The sequence below is a fragment of the Pan troglodytes genome, chromosome X (assembly GCF_028858775.2).
Source record: "Pan troglodytes isolate AG18354 chromosome X, NHGRI_mPanTro3-v2.0_pri, whole genome shotgun sequence".
Taxonomy (NCBI): Eukaryota; Metazoa; Chordata; class Mammalia; order Primates; family Hominidae; genus Pan; species Pan troglodytes.
This window is the reverse complement of record NC_072421.2, coordinates 11,693,499-11,715,773: the sequence shown is the minus strand read 5'-3', so window position 1 is coordinate 11,715,773 and position 22,275 is coordinate 11,693,499. Positions and strand designations below refer to the sequence as shown.

Sequence of the window (22,275 nt, the reverse complement as noted above, 5' to 3'; positions counted from 1 at the left end):
GACAATCTCTACTGCAGCAGTAAATGTTTTTCTTTTTAAAGTTCAGAGGCACATGTGCACACTTGTTACATAGGTAAACTTGTGTCATGGGGGTTTGTTGTACAGATTATTTTGTCACCCAGGTATGAAGCCTAGTACCCATTAGCTGTTTTTCCTAAGCCACTCCCTCCTCCCACCCTCCACCCTCCAATAGGCCCCAGTGTGTGCTGTTCCCCTCTGTGTTCTTATCATTTAGCTCCCACTTATAAATGAAAACACGTGATATTATTTGTCATGAGTGGCGCAAGGCATAATTCATATGCTTCATTTTGATATACTATATACCCCCCAAATTATATAATTTTTTAAATGTTACCTTAAGTTACAAGGAATATACATGGCTTTTGAAATAATTTTTGATACCTTTTTCTTTGCAGTAAACAACCTTGTAATATGTTTTGAATCCGGATATGTAATATATTTTCACAGAGGGGGATAACCTTGTGACCCAAAGGACATTACAGTGAGCTATATTTTAGATTAAGAAGCACAAGAATTGCAGCACTTTGGGAGGCCGAGGTGGGTGGATCACTTGAGGTCAGAAGTTCAAGACCAGCCTGACCAACATGGTGAAACCCCATCTCTACTAAAAATACAAAAAAATTCGCTGAGTGTGGTGGTAGGCACCTGTAATCCCAGCTTCTCAGGAGGCTGAGGCACAAGAATCGCTTGAACCCAGGAGGTAGAGGTTGCATTGAGCCGAGATCATGCCAGTGCACTCCAGCTTGGGTCTCTGTCTTAATATAATATTTCTTTTTGTCAAGTGGGACTTGCATATCAAGTACCTAATTTGTTACCCTGATATTTTTTGAAAGATCAAAGGCTGTAACCTGTTCTTTTTCCATTTGATGATTTTAAGTAACATGAGCTTTCTTAGAGCAAGCACCCAAACACCTGGTAATCCTTAAAATTGATCAAAATGGGGATTAGAGCCTGCTGTTACCCCTCTAAACTGATTCTCCTGGTGGCGGAGTGGGGCGGGGAATAAGGCCAGAGGATGAGAGAAGTAGATTATATCTCAGCACTTTGATTTCTCTCCTTGCCGTTGTTGATCATGAGGTGATAGCTAATATTTGCTGAACATTTCCACCCCCAGACTCTGTTCCCAGCGCTTTTAGGCATCACCTCAAAGTACCTGCAAAACAACTCTGATAAGTTGGTTCTATTACTCTCATTTCATAGCCGAGAAAGCTGAGGCCCAGAGACATTAAGATCACACAGCGACTAAAGGGCAGGGCAAGGACTCTGCCTCCAGGACACACATTTGTAATCATCACACACACAGCCTCAAGCCTATGGTGACACAAATGACGGGTCATACAATTCTGACAGTCACTGCAAAGGTGAGACAGGAAATGTGCATTGCTTCATTTTCCCTAAGAAGCAATCTCTGGGAGAAGATAAACCATAATGATGACTCAGTAAAGAAATTGCTAACTATCTCTAAATATTCAAAAATACTTATGTGAATTCTCACGCTGTGTGTTACCACAATGCGTTCCTTAAATTGGAGTTCTAGCATTTACCACCATTTCATTTATAGACTGTCCATAAGATTGTGAGTTCCCTGCAAGTAGGGGTATTAGTCTGTTCCCATGCTGCTAATAAGGACATGCCCAAGACTGGGTAATTTATAAAGGAAAGAAGCTTAATGGACTCACAGTTCCACATGGCTGGGGAGGCCTCACAATCATGGTGGAAGGCGAAGGAAGAGCAAAGGGATGTCTTACGTGGCAGCAGGCAAAAGAAGTTGTGCGGGGAACTCCCATTTAAAGAACCAGCAGATCTCCTGAGACTTATTCACTACCAGGAGAACAGTATAGGGGAAACTGCCCCCATGATTTAATTATCTCCACCTTGCCCTGCCCTTGACACGTGGGGATTATTACAATTCAAGGTGAGATTTGGGTGGGGCCACAGCCAAACCATATCAGGGTTATACCTTTTGCAATTTTGTATTCCTTATATGATGCACAAAGGGGACATAAACATTTTGTTAGCCAGTGACTCACAGGAATACTAAATGTTAATATGCAATCCATTTGTAGCCCCAGCTTGTCTGCCAATACTTAGCCTGATGTTCAGTAATTTGTTCTGATTCTGAATAGTGCTATTTCCACAGATACAAGACTTAGTTTAAAACTCCAGAGAATATCCTAAATGAGTTTCAAGCTGTACACGAAAACTCCTATCAGTATTGACCCCTGGACCCAATCAAGCATAATCTAGACACAAAGCAGCTCTGACAATCCAGGAAGCCATGGTTTTTTCTGGAAGTAGTAAAACTTGATCTTGTCATCAAGTTTGCTTGAGTTTAAAGCTTGTTTACCACAGTCCTATAAAACAGATGAATCCTGCCTTTGGCATATTTTTTGTTTCCAGTTAGTGTTTTGTCTTTCATAAGAATGTCTTATCCCACACTCATTCGATAGCACTTAAGATCCCCCCAAAAAATGCCAACAGTAATTGTTTTCCTCTACAGTTTAAATATATGTGATTAGGGCTGGGTGCGGTGGCTCACGCCTGTAATCCCAGCACTTTGGGAGGTCAAGGCGGGTGGATCATGAGGTCAGGCGTTCAAGACCAGCCTGACCAACATGGTGAAGCCCCGTCTCTACTAAAAATAAAAAAATTAGCCAGGTGTGGTGGCATGCACCTGTAATCCCAGCTACTCGGGAGGCTGAGGCAGGAGAATCGCTTGAACTCGGGAGGTGGAGGTTGCAGTGAGCTGAGATTGTGCCACTGAACTTCAGTCTGGGCGACAGAGCGTGACTCCCATTTCCAAAAAAAAAAAATGATTAGTAGATGAAAAAGTGGCTGCTTGGAGTAGGGAGACTATAGCATTGCTTTTTAAAAAAAAAAAATTATTATACTTTAAGTTCTGGGGTACATATGCAGAAAGTGCACTTTTGTTACATAGGTATACACATGCCATGCTGGTTTGCTGCAGCCATCAACCCGTCATCTATATTAGGTATTTCTCCTAATGCTATCCCTCCACTAGCCTCCTCCCCACCCCCCCCACCCCCCCAACCCCCCCCGCCCCGAGACGGACCCCAGTGTGTGATGTTCCCTTCCCTGTGTCCATGTATTCTCATTGTTCAACCCCCACTCGTGAGAACATGCGGTGTTTGGTTTTCTGTTCTTGTGATAGTTTGCTGAGAATTATAGTTTCCAGCTTCATCCATGTCCCTGCAAAGGACATGAACTCATCCTTTTTGTGGCTGCATAGTATTCTGTAGTATATATGTGCCACATTTTCTTTATCTAGTCTATCATTGATGGGCATTTGGGTTGGTTCCAAGTCTTTGCTATTGTGAACAGTGCTGCAATAAACATATGTGTGCTGGGTTATAAATCATTCTATTATAAAGCATTGGTTTTATAAAGATATTATGTCTGAAGAAACAATCGTTAAGTGTAAAATTATTCCAAAAAATTTTCAAAACCTGTGAACTAATCAGCTTTATTTTAAAATATACAAGTATTTTGAAATGTAGAGTTTAAGGCTGTTGTATTTCTTAAACTCCACACAAAACTGACAAATCCATACCAAATTAATCACCCACAGACTGCCAATTTCATCCACTAATTTAACACTACAGCATTCAGGATAAATTAAAGGATTTAATAGTATAGACAGTTAAAAAAAAAAAAGCAGTCATTTGTAACATGCTGCTATAAATAGAACAACCAGTTTATGGATTACTGGTACAAAAAGTTTCAATGGCAAACTTAGAGCTTCCTTAAAACAAACAAAAAAAATCTAGACTGAGTTGAAGCGTTCTCCATCTGGGAAAAAAATGCTCATCTTGTGAATTTTAACACTCAGCCAAATATAAAATCATGTTTTAGAGGGGGACCATCACTGATACTGGGACTTAAGCCAGGCTTTCAAGGTTTGGATTAGGCCGACTGATGTGGGGAAGGGTGGAGGCTGCCAGCAAAGGAAGAAATGAGATTCGAAGTTGGGATAACTTGTCAAATGCCAAGGACAATGAGGAGACCTGTTTGTTGGGAGCAGAGTTACATATTAGAATAACAGGATTTAAAGGGAACATTTTTTAAAAGGTATGTTCCAAAGGAAGGTATAGTTGAAAGTACTCTATCCAGTCCAAGAAATTCATATAAATCAGAATTTGGAGAGAATTTTGCTGAGTACCTTTCCAGTGTATACCTCTGCATTTTGTTAAAGGTCACAATCATACCATAGGGGCTTTAGAAATAATGGTAACTTTTTTAAAAAAAGGTATAATCACCTCTTATTTATAATGAACAGCTTTAGTTAAAATATTTGGCCAGATGAAAGCTCTTGAGCATCACCACGGACTCTCAGGCTTTACATCTCTGGAGTATTCCTGAGAAAATAGTAAGAAAAAAAAGCAACTTTCATCACTTTTTAAAAGCTCTTTTTCAGAGGTTGTTCAGGCTTTTCGAGATGAAATATACAGGCAATACTGCAGGTAAAGGAAAAACTGAGAGACTGCTTCCCACTTAAGCTAAGTAGGAAGAAAACAAAATGATCTGCTATAAACTGCAAGGTACAACACAAGTCAAAAGTGAACAGTGCATAGTATCCTTCGTTAAGTGAAGGAAAAAGTGTGATTACCCACTTGAAGTTCCCATTACATCATGAGTGCAATTCAATTTGGGGAAAATAGTTTAATGTATCTCTCAGAAAAAAATAGTTTATATTTTTCCATCTGAAACAGTGCTTTACGAGGTCCAACGCCACCAAGCGACTTTCATTCTGTCCCATACTGCCGAAAGTGAATCTAAGGCAGGACGGACGTCCAGGATGGTGAACTGGTAGTCCTTGTTGACTTCACCACCATCATAATAATCAATCACATATCTAACTTCTGTCCCGCAACGGTTTATGATCCAATCGTGCCTGTCAAAAGGCAACTCATACCTGGAATAAAAACATGCCACTGAGTGTTAAAATGCTTGCAATACATTCAGTCCCGGTTTAAGCCATGAGAAAACTCAAGAAGCACATGCAAACACCTGCTCCCAAACACCTAACTGGGGAAGTCAGACTTGAAGAATTACACAGTGAACAGCACTAAGGGAAGATGGCACTGAAGAACTGTGATAAGTCCGTATCAGATGACAGCTCATCTGTCTACAAAGGAATAAGGCCAATGGGGAAGAGACCTAAGCCAGGGAGGTCAGCTGAGATACTGCAGAAATGCAGGTGTGAGCAAAAAATCTCAAGTATGCTAGAAAAGAAAGGGAGGATGGCTAAGTGCATAAACCCAAAGACACAGATCACGGGAAGAGTAAGAGGGCAGATCCAAGAACATTGACAATAACTCCATTCAACCCTATGATATATAGGAAGCAATCTACTACACCCTAATAAATCTGCCCATTAATGGGCAAACCTCAGGGAGAGAAAGACATCTACAGTTGAATATGCATTAAGTTTTGCAAGATGGCACTGCAATTCTTAGACTGGTTTTGGTGTGAAGAGAAAGTTGACCCTGACCTGAGGATGGTGAAACAACACTTCTGCGCTGACACTCACCCCATCCAGGAACGAATTCGTGCCCTTGGTGAATACTCTTTTGCTTTCCCTCCAAACCGGATCAATGATGGACCACAAGGACACTCTCTAGAATTCCCCAAATAAGAAAAGTCTGTTAAAATATTTTCTTTTCTTTGACAAAGATGATGTTCTAATTTTTTAGTAATATCCATTTTTTCCCTGTATACATTTCACATAATATAACATTTACAGAGAAAGGTAAGTTCTAAAATAATTCAAACAACAAGTGCCTATTTGTTAAAAATGTTCCTCTTTCCTTCTGGACTGGGTGCATTCCATTGCCTCCCCTTCCTTCTGGATATCTACACTGCACTTTGAGGAGTCAGGAAACAGGGCCTTTCCATCTGGTGGAGGAGGAAAGGCAAATTAAAAAAAAAAAAAAACAGCCTCAAGTATCATGCATCACGCTTCTTTTTGGCACAAAGCAGCTGGGGTTTTTCAGACAAACAAGAAAATCCTATACTCTTCTTTCATTTCCAACCAATGAACAGCCTTTATGAAGAAAAGAAAATGATGGATTAATCCCTAGAAATGGATTGTAATTAATGTTGGACCAGCTCCTTAATAACTACACATAAGATGAGGAGTGGCAGAGTCCTAGCTGGCAAATGCACTCCCTCTACCCGCAGACCCCTGCTGAGGACTCTCTAGGTGCCAGCCCTCTGTGGGCACCAGGGTATAGCAGGGCACTGACCTGCTATACAAGACCCTCTGAGCCCTGTCCTCATGGAGTTCATAGCCCACCTACAGGCTAGACAGACAGCTGTTACCGAGACAGAGGGAGTGGTGGCCAAGTCAGCAGGCCACCTATATTGTTAGCTGCTCCCATGGATAACAAGATAGGTGTCTAAGTAAGTGGGAGGGAGAAAAATTTCCAAAGTATAAAGGACTTCTATTTGAGGACTTATGAGTTACTTTTCTTCTCCTTTTAGGAACTACTCCTCTCCTTAACATCTCTTCTCAAGAGGGTCACAGGCAAAAAGGTAAACTCAATCTAGGCAAAACTTTCTTCTGGAGATCATAGCATGAGTTTTTAAACGGTCTACTTAATTTTGACCGTCCAGAAAATAACTGGAGAAGGAATTGAAACTGACAAACTGAAATTCCCTTTTCTCTCTTCGCTTTGCTCCATAATCACACAAGTAATTAGCAGGTGGTCTTAATTAGAACACACTTTCAAAGTAGGTCACTGCAAACACTTGTGGCTCCTCTCAGGCCAGAGATTACTGAGGGCAACACGGTTGCAGTTGTTCCCCTCTCACATGCACCCACCCCAGGCCTGAGGCCCAGCCTGTGACAGCCAGGGAGTGCAACCAATGAACTTCAGAGTGCAAATATTAAAAACAAACAAAACACCTTAAAAAAATCATTAAGTGGACTTTAGCCAAGAAATTAATTAATCGCATTGTGCAATGAATTTAAAACCACTGTTTATGACATAATCTGGCTCAAACCAGCAGCATATGCAGTGTTCTAGATACACCCAGTCTAGGCACCACCCGAAACAGACTCAGTCAGACATCCTGCGGGTGGGACCCAGCATGCTGGGTTTTAACAAACCTTCCCCATGATCCTGATGCACGCTCCAGTGTGAGAACCACTACTCTCAACAGACTGAAGTCCTGTCTCCTTTAACACACACAGCTGCATTTACCTATTCTCCTTGAGAAAAAGGGCTCTGAGTTAAGACATCTCTTTGTGTTTAGTCCTAATGGGGATTCAATAAATGCTATTGAGGGAACAAAAATGTCTTTCCCACCTCCCTTGGGGCAGATGGCATTTTAGCATCTCCCTTCCCACATGCTCTGCTTTCGAAGGGCTGTAATGCTCCTTCTGCTGAGAGGCAGGGTCTCTGTCCCCTCCCCTTGAATCTGGGCAGGCTCCTGACACTTTGGGACTTCCCAGGCTGGGTCAGAAAAAGGAGATAGAGATGCTTTTTGGAACTCTAGCTATTGGAACCTAGCCACCATATGACGAAGCCGAAAACAGCCATATTCAGAGGCCATGACCACTCGCCAGAGGAGTAAACCAGCAGGCTGTCAGAAGACTCTAGCCCACGGCTCGGAAGCCATCCTGACCACTAAGTCTTTGCAGCTGAGGCCCCAGACATCAAGGAACAGAGACAAGCCATCCTTGCCCTGTCCTTGGCTACCCAGACCCACTGAATCCACAAGCCTAATAAAATGGTGGCTATTTTTCAACTAAGAAGGGTGGCCTGTCATGCAACAATTGTCACTGAGCCATGCCTGCTACATAAAATGTTTTATTAGAACAAATGATTTGAATGTTAAAACTCTAGAAAGCTGATATGAAATAACAAAGATGCTTGAAAGATTTAAGATCTCAAACATACTTACGCAGCATGAAGGGCTTCCCACTTCAAAATCTCCTTCCAAGCCTGCTCGTTATTCTGATTGTGAATTCTAATGATATTATACATATCCTTCTGACTGATATCCTCATCCTTCCACTTCCACCTAGGAAAGAACATTTGGTAAAATTTGACAACTGTTCCTGATAATGCCAGAAAGTTAATCCACATATTTTCATAAGATGATTTATTCAACATTCCCCTTTGAGAAAGAACTAAGAATGCTCATTTTCTCTGAATTTAACAGATCTAAGGCTCATTTTCAAGATTTACCCATGATCATGGAGCAGCACTATAAATCCAAAGCTACTATAGAAGCATTGAAAACAAATATAAAAGGTTCACCTTAGTCTCATTTTACTGAGTCACAGTAAACCAGACTTACAGAATCATCTATTTTTAAGGTGACAATTGTTCAGATAGTACCACTGATCAATGATCCCCTAACTTTTTCTAAACATTTTATCTAATAGTGTTTTCAGTTTTTTAAAAAACCTATTACTAGCTGTGATGGTTAATTTTATGTGTCAACCTGACTATGCCACAGGATGCCCAGACATTTGGTCAAACATTATGCTGGTTGTGTCTGTGAGGGTGTTTTTTGAATGTGAGTAACATTCTAATCAGTAGGCTAAGTGAAGCAGACTGCCCTCCCCACTCCGTGTGGGTGGGTCACATCTGATCAGCTGCAGACCTGAATGATAAAAAGGCTGACCCTTCCATGAGTAAGAGGGAAGGCCTTCTGCATGACTGCTTGAGCTGGGACATTGGACTTTTCCTGCCTTTGGACTTAAACTGAAACATCAGTTCTTCTTGCATCTTGAGACCGCTGGCTTTCAGACCAGAAGTGTGCCATCGGCTCTCCTCGGTCTCCAGCTTGCTGACTGCAGATCTTGGGACTCCACAGCTTTATATAATTGTGTAAGTCAATTCCCTACAATAAATATCTTCCTGCCTTCCTTGTCTCCTGCCCCCCTACACATATCCTATTGGTTCTGTTTCTCTTGAGAACCCTGATTTAATACACTGGGCTCGCACTTACATTCTGACAGGTGTGAAAAATCAGGTGATTATAAACTGATTAATACATAAAAATGTACTATATTGTTTTGAAGGTAAAAAATCTCTGTAGCATATAACTCTTGGATATTCTGACAAGAAATTTTTATCTTAAATAATATGTTCACTCACCCTTTCTTTAACATTGCATTCCAGAACATCTGCTCAGAAGGGTAAACCCACTTTTTCTCTGAATCTGCTCTCGGAATGGATGACTCTTCTCTGACAGTAGACAATGCAAATGGCTGATCTGGAGCTGGTGTTTGATTGGGTGGTGGCATCTAAATAAAATGAACAGATTTGCTTTTATAGGATATAAAGTAAAAGGCAATATAATTAACTACTTCCTGGAAAGCAATACATCACACAAAAAGCAGATTACTTATTAAATCAGTGACATCAAAATTTCAGACTTCTCACATAATTTGACTGTTTTGAAGAGTCACATTACTGAGGTTGTGTTTCTTCACTGATTAAGTTCTCAAATATGGTAAACACTGTGGTTAAATTTTTGGCCTCTTTCTCCTTTGAACAAATTTAGAAGTAATGTCACCAAGGAATAAGAAGTAGAAACTAATGCCACAATCTTCAGGCATTTCTAAAAACTTTACGACAAGCTTTTCAAAAATGACTATTCATTCTCTGGGGAAAACTCTCATAGCACACATGTACAGCAATGCTTTTTTAAAAAAATATTCTCAGATTTTTTAGGTTTCTGCTTATGTTTCATCCCTTAGGCAAAATATATTACAGATGAGTCTTTGCATCTCAACGCTGTGAGGTCAGAAGGTGGGAAGAATCCCTTCTCCCAGACATGTGGGTCACCAATACTGTTATGCTAGCACTTAGCCTTAGCCAGGGTCTCTCATCCGTGGCACTATTGACATTTGGAGCTGGACAATTTTTAGTTTTGGTGGTCTAAGCACTGCAGGATGTTCAGCAGGATATTTGCCTGAGGGGCAAAATCACCCAAGGTTGGGAATGACTGGCCTTGAACTTTCTGTGTTAGAAGTATAAAGGATTTCCTAGTAAACATTAATTAAAAGTCTCCATCACAACAAGGCCCTCAGAATACCGACAGCAGGAAGGGCTATGTGTAGTAGGCACTGCAGAGTATTCTACCTGCATTATCACCAGTGTGTTTAAGAACATGGGTCTGAGGTGGATAAGGATTCAGTTTTGGCTCTGCCATTTCCTAGCTGGTGATGTGGGATGAATGACTCCTTCACTCTCAGTATCTTTAGCTCTGAAATGGGGACACTAAGAATACTGGCTGCACAGAGTTGTTATGAGGATTAAAGGGGAGAATGTAGGGTGCTTAGCTTAAACGCTAGAAAAGTGACCAAAAGAGGCTAGTCTGAGTACAGTAGTGTTTACGACTAATTGATCACAACCAGTTACAAATTTCTTTGTTCCTTCTCCTCTCCCACTGCTTCAGTTGGCTAGCCTTGAATAAAAAATTTTTAAAAAGTGACCACAAGAAAAGTTAGCTGTTATTCACATTCTCACTACATATCATGATGTAAGTGGGGTAAGTGTCTAGGTCTGTAAGATTCCAAAAGGCCCATGTTCTGAACCACTCACCTATTAGAGATCATCTAGGCCAGTGGTCTGCCAGGGGCTTCGGATAATGCTGCCTGTCGCTGCTTTCATGCTACAGAGAAAGCAGCAGCAGCAAAACTGGGTAGTGTGACAGAGACCCTATGGCCCACAGAACCAAACATATTTACTACCTGGCCCTTTATAGAAGCAGTTTGCCAATGACCTCTGGTGTAAATATTTGAAGGCCTATGTGCAAGATAATCTTGGTGCATTGTCCAAAACTTCATTTTCAAAAACAGGCAGTGGGCCATAGTTTGTTGATTCCTGAGGTGGACGCTGCTATTGTATCCCCCACGCCCTTTCTTTTCCAGGCTAAATATTTCTAGTTTCTTTACAGGCTGTCTGGTTCGCTAAAATTTCTATTCTTGATAATCCTGTGGCCCTCTAAAGTATATGCCTGAGCCTCCCGTTAAAACACGATTCCAAACTTTAGACCACAATTTCTGATGTTGTCTATCACAAAATGTAGTGATGTCACATCAACCTTGCCCTCACTTCTCAATGGCATTAAATTTGCTGGCAGTCACACGACAGTGAACCACCCTAGTGACTCGGGCAGGCTGGCACCCTATTGTACCTGAAGAAGTTCCCCAATCATGTAATGTGTCTACAAAGTTTCCCCAGACCAAAGATACCTTAACTAACTCTAGCTATGGTTCTTACAGAATTTCCCATCTACCACCTAGTAACTGTCCCAGAAGAAAATATTCATTTGGTATGGCTTATTCCCAGTACAACTATGCTGGCTCCTCATAATCACTCTGGCTTTTTTCCCAGGCACTCCCTGAAACTACACTTACTAACACATTCTAGATTTTCACTGTAGATAGAATATCTAACTTCTCTGTTTTCAAAGGACAGAAGAATTCATCCTAGCCATTTGCAACTTGTCTTGGGAGTCTGTACAAGCAACCCTGCATAAAAAGCTCCAGAAAGAAAAGATGAGTGTGGATTACCAGATTTGAAGGATCTAGGTTCTCCTTATTCTCAGCCGCAGTGCCCCTAATGGGACACTCCACGTACTCATAGGCGCGTTCCTGGTGGGCAGGCACAGAGTATGTTTTCTTCTCACAGGTTGGGCCAGATGGCTCTGTATTCACTGGACAGCCTGAAATAATCAAGTATAAAAATGGTGTCACCATGAAGGCAGGACATCTAACTCTCTCAATTGGAGCACTAAAGAGCTGAATTTCTGACCAATGATTACCACCATAGGAAAAGCCAGGTTTCTTCTGTTTAAATCTATCAAGAACTGAACTAGCTAACATTCCAAAATCCTAAAGATGAGAAGGTTCTAAAATTTACATTTCCTTTGAAAGAAAAATGAGTACACATTCTCTAATTGTGTCACACCCCCAGCAAAAATAAGCCAAAAAACCTTGGCAGTTGCAAGAGCATGTGTTATCTGTGCCATGGTTTGAGTAACCTGGCTGGATGAGCAGCTGGGGAGCTGTTAGAGGAACCTAAGAGGGGACCAGCCACATTTCACAGGGTCTCCTTGACTTTCCATTCACTAGTTCCAGAGAAGCCCAGATCCAATCAGGACACAGTTGCAATCCAGGCTTTCATTACTGATGCATTATCTCAGGTACAAGGAACGGGAGGAGAAAATGAACAGAGGAGACATCACAGAGGCTACTGCAAAAAAATCTGAATGCCACTCTGCTTTGTCTCAAGACTGAAACAAGGCACAGGAAAACCACGTGGCCTACGGCCTATTCCCATCAGTCAATGGCAAGAGTTTAACAGGAAAAGGAAGACAATAAAGAAAATATTCCACAACCCATACAGGATCAAGATGCCCATTACGAGGGAAGGTCTGAGCCTAATGAGATGAGCAATAGCAAGGGCTATGCCCAAAGACCCAGGATGCTGATCCCAATTAGTGAGGGACTGGGAAACTGGTTCAGAGAATGAGCAGGCACTTGGAGAGCTGCGACACAGAAGACAGCTGCTCATGTAATGGAATCTTGGCCTCAGGCAGCAGCAGCAGCAACTACAGCAATACACATGAAAAAGCTGAGTTTGCTTTCACTTCCTTCCCTGCACTTCTCCTCCCAAGCCCTCATTTCCTGGTGCCCTGTGCCACTGCCCACTTTAGGGGTGAAGGAAGACTTGCTATGCCTTTCCTCTCTACCACTGAAAGCACCAATCCTTTCCAAGTCATAGATCCCAGCTGGGTGTTACAAAGAAAATAACATTTCAACTTTTCACGTCATATAACCAGTAGCCCCTTCGATCTCCTATAGACACCCACATTCTTTATTAATGTAGTAAGTCTGGCAGCTCTCCAAGATATACAGCAAATGAAATAAAACCAAAGTAAGGGTTCTAGAATCTCCCTGAGGACACTCAGAACAGGAGCACACCTGCTTTGGCTGATCTGTCTCAATTCTTCCTGTACAAAGAAACCCCAGAACACTGTCTGTCCTTGTCCAAGGTCACAGAACTTTTGCTGGCTTTGACACTTACTATGTGACTTGGAGCATCACTTACTCCAAGTCTTAGTTTCCTTGACTATAAAATAGGGAGAAAACTTAGCTTATGAAGTCATAAGACCACATAGCTTATGAAGATGAGAATGTAAGCTCTATCAGGCAAAGCTCCATTTTGTATGATGTTATTCTCTCGTGCAGAAACAAACAAACAAAATCCAGCAATGCTTGGTACAGAATGGGCAGTGACCTCTCAGAATAGGCTGGCTGACTGAAGAAATGAATAACAGCGCAAACATTAGTACTCAGTAAGCACACCATGTTGCTTCTGCCCTTCACGACTTACTGATTCAAGCCACACTTTAATATAAACAATCTAAAGTAGACATGAATGAATTAAAAATGAAAGACAGCTTTTCCATTTTCATTTTCTTATCTAAAGAATGGACAGCAAGCCCGTTAGGTGATGGCTTACTTTTATATATGAGAATACTGAAATGCCTATACGAGCAAAAGTTATTTATTAAGACAGCTAGATCTAGACTAAGGTTTCTCAACCTTGGCCCTCTTGATATTTGGGGCCAGCTGATTCTTTGTTGGGGGGCTGTTCTGTACATTGTAGGATGTTTAGGAGCACTCCTGCCCTCTATTCACTTTCCTCTCAGTTGTGACAACCAAAAATGCCTCCAGATATTGGCAAATGTCCCCTGTGGGAAGGGGGGATTGCCCCCCTCCAGTTAAGAACCACTGATGTAGGCACAAGTAAACTTTGGGAAGTTGGGGCTGGTTTAGAGTACTCACTACGTTCTCATGTACTACCTCAATCATCATGACAGGCCTGTGAAACATTATTATATCTTTATCTTACAGATGACAGACTGAGGCTAACAGAGTTAACTTGTTTAGAGTCACAAACCTCAATAAGACGCAAAATAACGACCAGACCCAGGGTGCCTGACTCCCATGCCTACCAGCCTCAGCAGCATACTACTACACTGCCTCTTCCTTTAGAGCCTTTCAAGACTTTTTTTAAGACACAGTCTCACTCTGTCACCCAGGCCGGAGTGCAGTGGCACAATCTTGGCTCACTGCAACCTTGGCCTCCCAGGCGATCCTACCCACCTCAGCCTCCAAAGTAGCTGGTACTACGGGCACCCACCAGCACGTCTGGCTAATGTTTGTATTTTTTTGTAGAGGGAGGTTTTTGCCATGTTGCCCAGGCTGGTCTCGAAGTCCTGAGCTCAAGCAATCCACCCACCTCGGCCTCCCAAAGTGCTGTCACAGGCGTGAACCACCGCACCCAGCCGTGAATTATCTTTTGTTTTTATTTTCTAGGCAAAGGGCCGATTACCTTTCATTTTCCCTTCATGCATCGGGCATCCTGAAGGTGGGGACGCTGAAGCATTTGAGGCCTGAACTGCAACAGCAGGAGCAGATGGAGACAAACCCATGGCTGGAAACAGTGTTGACTGTAAACAATTTTAAATTTCCACCTGCCAAAACAAAGAGACAGATTAATGTCTCTGGACTCAGACTATTCTCTCGTTAGTCTTAATCTGGTCAACCCTTGTTCCTCCTCTTTGTCATCCCATGGGCATCTACCAGGCAGGGTACTAACTTCGACGGACAGCTTTAATATATTGCCCCCTTAGGGAAATACTGTGAAACCCAGGCCAACCTCTGGGGGCACGTATGTATCTAAGGCAGTGAGGATTTTGGGACTGAGGTGAGGCAGTCGCTGAGAAACCACGTCACAGCCAGGAGGTACAGGCCTGAGGCGGGGGTGGGGCGAGGATTTCCTAGGAGTGGTGACCCGGGTGGAGGAGGGGAGGTCCATTGAGCCTAGACTTGACCCCCATCCCCAGAGCCTTAGCGAGGGTCTGGGGGTCCGGGAAGGGTGCGGCGCATGAATAGGAATTCGAAGAAACGAAGGGACACCAGAGGTCGAGAAGCTGCCAAGTGTCTTCCCCACACCGTCCCGGCGCTTGCCCACCTGCTCCAGCCCGTGGTCCCCAGACCAAACCGGCCGCGGTCAGCCTGCCCTTTTGCACCTAAGCCCTCCCCCGGGCTGTTCCGGGAAGCCGGTACCGCCTTCAGTCGCCAACCCGAACCCAGAGCAGCAGTGACTTCACGCCGCCGCCGCCGCCGCCGCCGCCTTCCTCTCACTCAGTCACCGCTGTGGCTGCGGTCACCGCCGGCGTTCTCACGCACCCCTACTTCCTTTTTAGAAGGCGGGACTTCCGGGCACGCGGGAGGCGGGCTGAAGAGTAATATTTTCCGTCAATCACGGAGAGCGGGTTCCGTCCCCTCCTCGCCTCGGCCTGTAACTGCTGCGGGGGCCGCTTTCTGGGCCCGCCCCTCCAGGCCAGGAGCCTTTTTCAAAATGCCGGCGGTGGCAGGGAAGGTTGTTTGCTCCAGAGGCTTCCCTAGAGTGAAGAGCTCTACTATGTATGCTTTATGCGGCAGAAGGAGTGCTTTGGAGGAGTTTTTAAATTTCTGTTTTTTTTTTAAATCTTATCTCATCGGTTTTAATTGTAGCAATGATTCAAGAAACGTTAGTAGGTGCCCATAACTTTGGTGGTGGAGATCCAAAAGTGAACAAGACAGTGTTCTGGCTGCTAAATTCTTCTTAACTGGGTATGTGATTTTGAATGTCTGTATTTTCATTTACCTCCAACAGAAATTTAGCATTTTCTTCCATCAGGGATGTAGGCAATAAATCCTAGTACTCTTAGCTGTATGTGGCACTAATACACATTACAGATAAATTATGTCACTTATGGTTGTTGTGCCTGTCTCAAAATATCATCCATCCACTACTTTGAAATTAAGGTAATTTGATCTTGTTACTTAAAGTGTTAATAAAGAAACATATATCTTTCTATATAACTATAGTGGCTCTGTGAAATACGTCCAGATGTCCCCTGGTGCAGAAAGTGTTGGGGGCTCACAGCTTTCAGCTGAGTCTCCAGGAATTGTCCTCTGCCTAAGAGAATTGCCTCACACAAAATCACTTTCCCTCCTTGGGGACGATCTGCATCCTATGAGGGTCTCTGCAAGGGCACATAAGTCCAGGCCCCTAGCCCCAAAGGGGACAACTCAGAAGGGCCATCCCAGCATCAGAACTGCCTACAGGATAGCCCAAGGATTCCATTTCAACTATCACAGCTCAACTTCTCTCTTTACCCACAATTCTTTTGTCCCTCCCACAATTCCTTTTCACTCCCGCAATTCTGTTTTGTTACCCACAGTTCTGTCTCCCACAATTCTCAGTTCTTTCCACAATCTTCTGTCTCTCCCACAATTCCTTATTTCTCCCACAATCCCATGTCACTCCCAAAATTCTATTCCTTCCCACAATTCATTTTTCTGTCCCACAATTCCTTGTCTTGCTCACAATTCTCTTGTTTCTCCCATGATTCCTTGTGTCTCCCACAATTCACTTTTCTGTCCCACAATTCCCTGTCTTGCCCATAATTCTGTTGTTTTTCCCAAAATTTGCTGGGTTTCCCAGCAAGCCTTTATTCTTTCCTACAAATTCTTGTATCTCTCAAAATTCTGTTTCCCACAGTTCCATTCCTCCCACAGTTCTCTGTCTTTTCCATCATTCCCTATGACTCTGTCTGTCACAATTCCTCAAAATTATTCATTTCCACAATGTTCTGTTCATTCACAATACTCTGTTCTTATTCCCCAGTCTCTCCCATAATTCCCCATTATCTCTCATAATTCTGTTCTTTCACAATATTCTTTTTCATGATTTCATTTCTCCCACAATTCTCCCTTCATTCTCATAATTATTCCATCTCTCCCACAACACTGTATTCTCTCCCATGGTTCCCTGTATCTCCCAGAACTCTCTGTTCTCTCCCCCAATTTCCTGTCTCTCCCTGAGTTCTCTGTTCTCCCACAATTCCCTGTGTCTCCCATAATTCCATGTTTCTCCCCACAATTTTTGGTTTCCTCTCACAATTCTCTGTTCTCTCCCACAATTCCTTATCTCAACCATAATTCTGTATTCTATGCTACAATTTCCTATCTTTCCTATAATTCCCCATCTCCCCAACAATTCTTTGTTCTTTCACAGAATTCTCCCCTCTTACAATTCTCCATTCTCTCAAAATACTCCATGATTGTTCACAATTCCCCAGTCTCTCCCCTAACTCCCATTCTCTCTCATAATTCTGTTTTCTCACAATATTCTCGTTCACAATTTTCTATCCCACAAGTGTCCCTTTTCTCCCACAATTTTGTGTCTCTTCCACAATTTTTTGTTCTCTCCCACAATCCTGTGTCTCTCCCACAATTCTTTGTGCTGTCCTCTCCACAAATCTATGTCTCTCCCACAATTCTGCTCTCTCCCACAATTCTGTGTCATATGCTACAATTTCCTGTCTTTCTCATAATTCCACATCTCTCTCCTAATTCTTTCTTCTCTCTGATAATTCTTCACTTTCACTCACAGTCCTCCATTCTCTTAAAATACTCCATCCTCATTTGCAATTCTGTAGTCTCTCCCCTAACTCCTTAGTCTCCCTCATAATTCTGTTCTCTCACAATACTCTGTTCTCTTACACAATTTCCCATCTCTCCCACAATAATCTCTTTTCTTTCATAATTCTCCCTTCTCTCCCACAATTCCCCGTGTGTCCACAATTTCGTGTCACTCCCACAATTCTCTGTTTTTTCCTACAATTCCTGATGTCTTCCCCCTTTCTTTATTATCTCCCACAATTCCCTGTCTCACCTACAAGTCTCTGTTCTTTCCCATAATTCCTTGTCTTTCCCATAATTCCTCGTATCTCCTACAATTCTTTGCTCTGTCTCACAATTCTCCACTCTTGCACTTCTCCCTTATGACATAATATTCTGTTCTCTTTCACAGCTGCCTAGTCTGTCTCCCAATTCCACATTGTCTCTCACAATTCTCTGTTCTCTCATGATACTTTATTCTCTCCCGCAATTCTCCCTTCTCCCACAATTCCCTATCTCTCCTATCATTTTCTGTTCTCTACCACAATTCTCAGTTCCCTTTCACAATTTCTAAGAAGACCCAAGCCTGGTCCTGTAACTTCAGTGTTTCAGGGCCCAAGGGGAAGAACATGCCCAGATGAGTGGTATGTGATCAGGAGGAAGGGGTATGGTGGGAGGGTTTGTGGTTATAATGAGAGCAGGTGTCAGGAAAGGTGTGACTAAGGGGGAGCACAAAAGACCAATTATTTGTTTTTTTCTACAATTCCTGAGTTCTTCCACTTAATTCTGTATTATAGCACTTGACAGAAGATTTGCAGTTATGTATTTGAATGTGTAATTCTCTTACCTACGTATGGATTTTCTGAAGTTAAAATATAGATCTTATTTGGCTTTATATCCCCTATATCAGCACAACTCAAAATGTGTCTTGCCAGTGGGGACCAGTTCACACACTGTTACCATTCTAATATGAGATGAGGAGCTTTCACCACAAGGCAAGGCAAAGCATTGCTTGCCTCATCCAGAAAGTCTTACTATGAAAAATGTCTCATCTCAGATAAAATTGTGCTTAGTGGCATAGCAGATTTATATTATAGTACAAGATTCTTAATTCAGCGTTGGCCAATAACTAGCAGTTTCTGGACTGGCACTTGAGTAGCACTGCCCTATCATTACAGTGTAGTTTCTGTTGTATAATTGAGTGCTCACTGAAGCAGTCAGAAGCAGACACTGGAAGGGATCACAGAGTCAATGAATCTTGAATGAGTGATGTTTCACTCATTCAGCAATATTTATGGAGCACCTATGATGTGTCAGGTACTGTGGGAAGTGCTGAGAATTTAAAAGTGCTAGACAGACTCCTTGCTCTCAGGGAATTTACATTCTAGTAAATGAATAGATTGGACAACAAACAATCCAACACAAACAGATAAATAAATAATTTAAGATCCTGATAAAAGCCACCAATTAAATGACACAGGTAGTGTGACAAAGATTGAGGCATGGGGGTCTACCCACCCCTGTGGGTAGATGATCTGTGGAGCAGAAAATTTGTATTCCTCGGGAGCTTGTTAGAAATGCAGAATTTCAAGTCCCTCCCCAGAACCACTGAGTCAAAGTCTGTCTTGTAACATGATCCCCAGATGATCAGTGTGCACGATACAGATTGAGAGCTCAGGATACCTTCTCAGATATGGTTGTCAGCAAAGACCTCTCTGAGAAAGGTGACGTTTTAGCTGAGACCTGAATGTTGAGAAGGACCCAGCCATGTGAAGATCAATGCAAAGAGTGGTCCAGACAATGAGAATTCCATGGTAAAATGTTCTGAGATCAGAAAGAACAGGGAAAGACCAGTGTGGCCCACACAGAATGAGTTGGGGGCAGAATAGTAGGAGGTGATGTTGGGGCTGGATCATGCCGTAGGCCATGAGGAGGAAGTGACATTTTCTTTTAATTGAAATGTGAAGCCATGGAAGGGTTTTTGAAAAGAAGAATTATTTGATCTGACAATAGAGATAGCTTGTTTTTCTCAACTTTGCTCTTCACCACTTTCTAGTTATGCCTGGAGACCTTCACTTGGTTCTGTGCCAGCACTGCCTATGAACTTCATAGACTGTGATCTTTGCTAAGGCCTAAATGAATGAAGGTAAGTTCCTAAGACATAGCCAGTAGACCCCCCACCAATAGGTCTGTGTTCCATGGAGTCTGCCAGCATTCATCACATGTGTACTCAGAGGGACCATGTCTACATCAAAGGCCAGGGTTACCTCTTGCTCTTGGAAATAAACACTACTTTTCCTTAAAGGGATTTATTGCCAATAAAATTAGAGATGGCCAGAGGTTATCATTCTGTTTAATATTCTCACAACCATTGTAATAACTTTAGAGGATATATTATTATTAGTTGGTAAGTCCCAAGCTTTTTTGTGTTTTGATGAGAGTCGAGGGTTTCTTCACATAGACCTCTAAAAATTGAATTAATTGGCCAGGCGCAGTGGCTCATGCCTGTAATCCCAGCACTTTGGGAGGCCAAGGCGGACAGATCACGAGGTCAGGAGTTCAAGACCAGCCTGGCCAACATAGTGAAACCCCATCTCTACTAAAAATACAACAATTAGCTGGGTGTGGTGGCACACACCTGTAGCCCCAGCTACTTGGGAGGCTGAGGCGGGAACATTGCTTGAACTCGGGAGGCAGAGGTTTCAGTGAGCCGAGACCATGCCATTGCACTCCAGCTTGGGTGACAGAGTGAGACTCTGTCTCAAAAGAAAAATTGAATTAATTAATTCACTGATTGTGGATGACTACCTTATATGAGGAATCACTCCCGGTTTCTTATAGGAACCCTTGTTTCATGTCTCCAGATGTACACTCCCAGTTTCTTATGGAACCCTTGTTTCATGTCTCCAGATGTATGCAGGGCATTGCTTTTTGAGAAAGTTTCTTTAATTTATAGCTGTACTTATTTAAGACTGGACTTTCCTTGATACCTGCCAAGGTGGTCTGAGTGGGCACTAATAGGCCTGCAATTAGGTCAATTCAGAAAACTTAAGGCTATTGTTTGGTGAATGCCAACAGGGAGGTTGCCCAGCCTCTTCTCATGCTGGGAAATTCAGCAGGTATGAGATTTGATAGGAGACAGGGCCCTGATTCCCTCTATGGCGGTGCTTCTCAACTAAAGCTGATTTTGCTGTCCCTATCCTGGGGGTATTTGACAATATCTGGAGACATTTTTGGTTGTCACACTGAGGGTAGTGGTTGCTACTGAAATCAAGTGGATAGAAGTCTGGCATTCTGCTAAGCATCCTACAAGGCAAAGGCCAACTCTAGTAACAAAGAATTATCTGGCCCCAAATGTCAATAATATTAAAGTGGAGGGACCCTATTCTTGGAAAACCAAAGGCCAGAAACTTCCTCTGCTTGATACCTGGCAGCTAGAGCATGGGCTTCTACTTTCTCAGCTTGCTCAATATATGTATATATACACACATGCAAACATACTGGCATGTAATGTGCATTATGTAACTACACTGGGACTATTTAACTCATTGCCCCTTCTTTCTACCTACCCCAAACCAACACACACAATCATTCAGAAGCAGAAATGGGGGCGGGGACTCGCTATTTTTGAGTGGTGAAAACTGTTATTATTATTGAAGTTATTATGATTAAGTTGCTGATCCAGTTGTTGCCACAAGTGGGCCTTTATGAGTCACTAGATTTAACATGATGTGCCAAAAAAGATGGGAATAGCACTGGTAAGAATGGGTGAAGTGAACATTGCTCTGGGGAGGAGCTCTGGAGAGCCATGTGAATCACCACCCACACAGGCAGGAGATATCAGTATAGTCTTGCCTAGAGGAGTGAGGAATTTCATGTTTTCTTCCCTATGGAAATAATTAGTAGTGGATTTGGTTACCAATGGTAGAGAGAAATGGGGAAACCACGGGGTTATGTTAATGAAATTTCCAGTGGGTATTGGATTTGCCCTCCAATTTTTAAAGCATAAACTGTAACCAAAGACCTTCTGACATATTATTCTTTTAAAAAGGAGAAGCATGGTAGATTACAGTTGTTTGAAATTACCACCTTACTGCATAAAGAGAAAGCTAAGGTGAAGTAAATAAGAAGACAGGAGTAAAAAAATGGCTGCTGATTTTGAGAAATATTTAGGGTTAGGGGCAAGATGAGTTCAGGTTAGACACATTGCACTTGAGATGATAATGGTTATCTAGGCAGTGAAATCCCAGAAGCAGTTCAGAACACAGAATTAGAACTCAGGAAAGAGCTGGTTGCAGATAAGGAAATGTAAATTATCAGGTTTGGTTGGATGTTAAGCCATAAGAATGGATGGTAAAATCCTTCAAGGCTTTGGTTTTCTTTGCTCTCATTCCAAATTTACCAAAGAACTTTGCGACTTTAGTTTGGCTTTCCTATTAGGAAGAGAATGCATCACTAGCCAACCTAAATTTCTTCCTCCTTGGCAGTCTTTTTTTTTATTCTAAACATTGTGAATTAATGACTTGGAGAAAATAGGAGTAATGGAAGGAAAATCAATAAGGCAAGGCATGAGTGGCTTTAAAGGAAGGAAGGGAAGGCTCTTTGAGTGGTTTGGACTCATTGTAAAGTGGGATTGAAAGATTAAACCCACAAAAGACAAGTTGACAAACCATCCTCTGCCACCACCACATGAAATGCAGTTTTCCAAGAAATGTGCTTTGAGGGACCCCATTTTTAAAACA

The 22,275-nt window shown here is 42.4% G+C and overlaps 2 protein-coding genes across 4 annotated transcripts in view; one reads left to right on the top strand and one right to left on the bottom strand.

Moving 5' to 3' along the window:
• Nucleotides 1-3,489: 3,489 nt before the first annotated feature.
• Nucleotides 3,490-15,298, bottom strand: HCCS (holocytochrome c synthase). Of its 3 annotated transcripts, none has more exons than XM_016942741.3 (7): nt 15,054-15,298; nt 14,412-14,553; nt 11,582-11,733; nt 9,156-9,304; nt 7,951-8,070; nt 5,573-5,659; nt 3,490-4,954 (listed from the first exon to the last, which is right to left on the bottom strand). In XM_016942741.3, the coding sequence occupies exons 2-7, from the start codon at nt 14,509-14,511 to the stop codon at nt 4,756-4,758; spliced, it is 807 nt and encodes a 268-aa protein (XP_016798230.1). In that variant the 5' UTR covers nt 14,512-14,553; nt 15,054-15,298; the 3' UTR covers nt 3,490-4,755. The 3 variants fall into 3 exon arrangements, with proteins under 3 accessions (XP_016798230.1, XP_016798231.1, XP_016798232.1); XM_016942742.3 differs by having other exon boundaries at nt 15,112-15,281; XM_016942743.3 differs by having other exon boundaries at nt 15,149-15,275.
• A 103-nt stretch (nt 15,299-15,401) lies between these two features.
• Nucleotides 15,402-22,275, top strand: part of MID1 (midline 1) — a 664,445-nt gene continuing 657,571 nt past the window's right edge. Inside the window, exons 1-2 of the mRNA XM_063804568.1 lie at nt 15,402-15,697; nt 19,590-19,679. The gene's annotated coding sequence lies outside the window, so the exon portion shown is untranslated. The remainder of the gene's footprint in view (nt 15,698-19,589; nt 19,680-22,275) is intronic.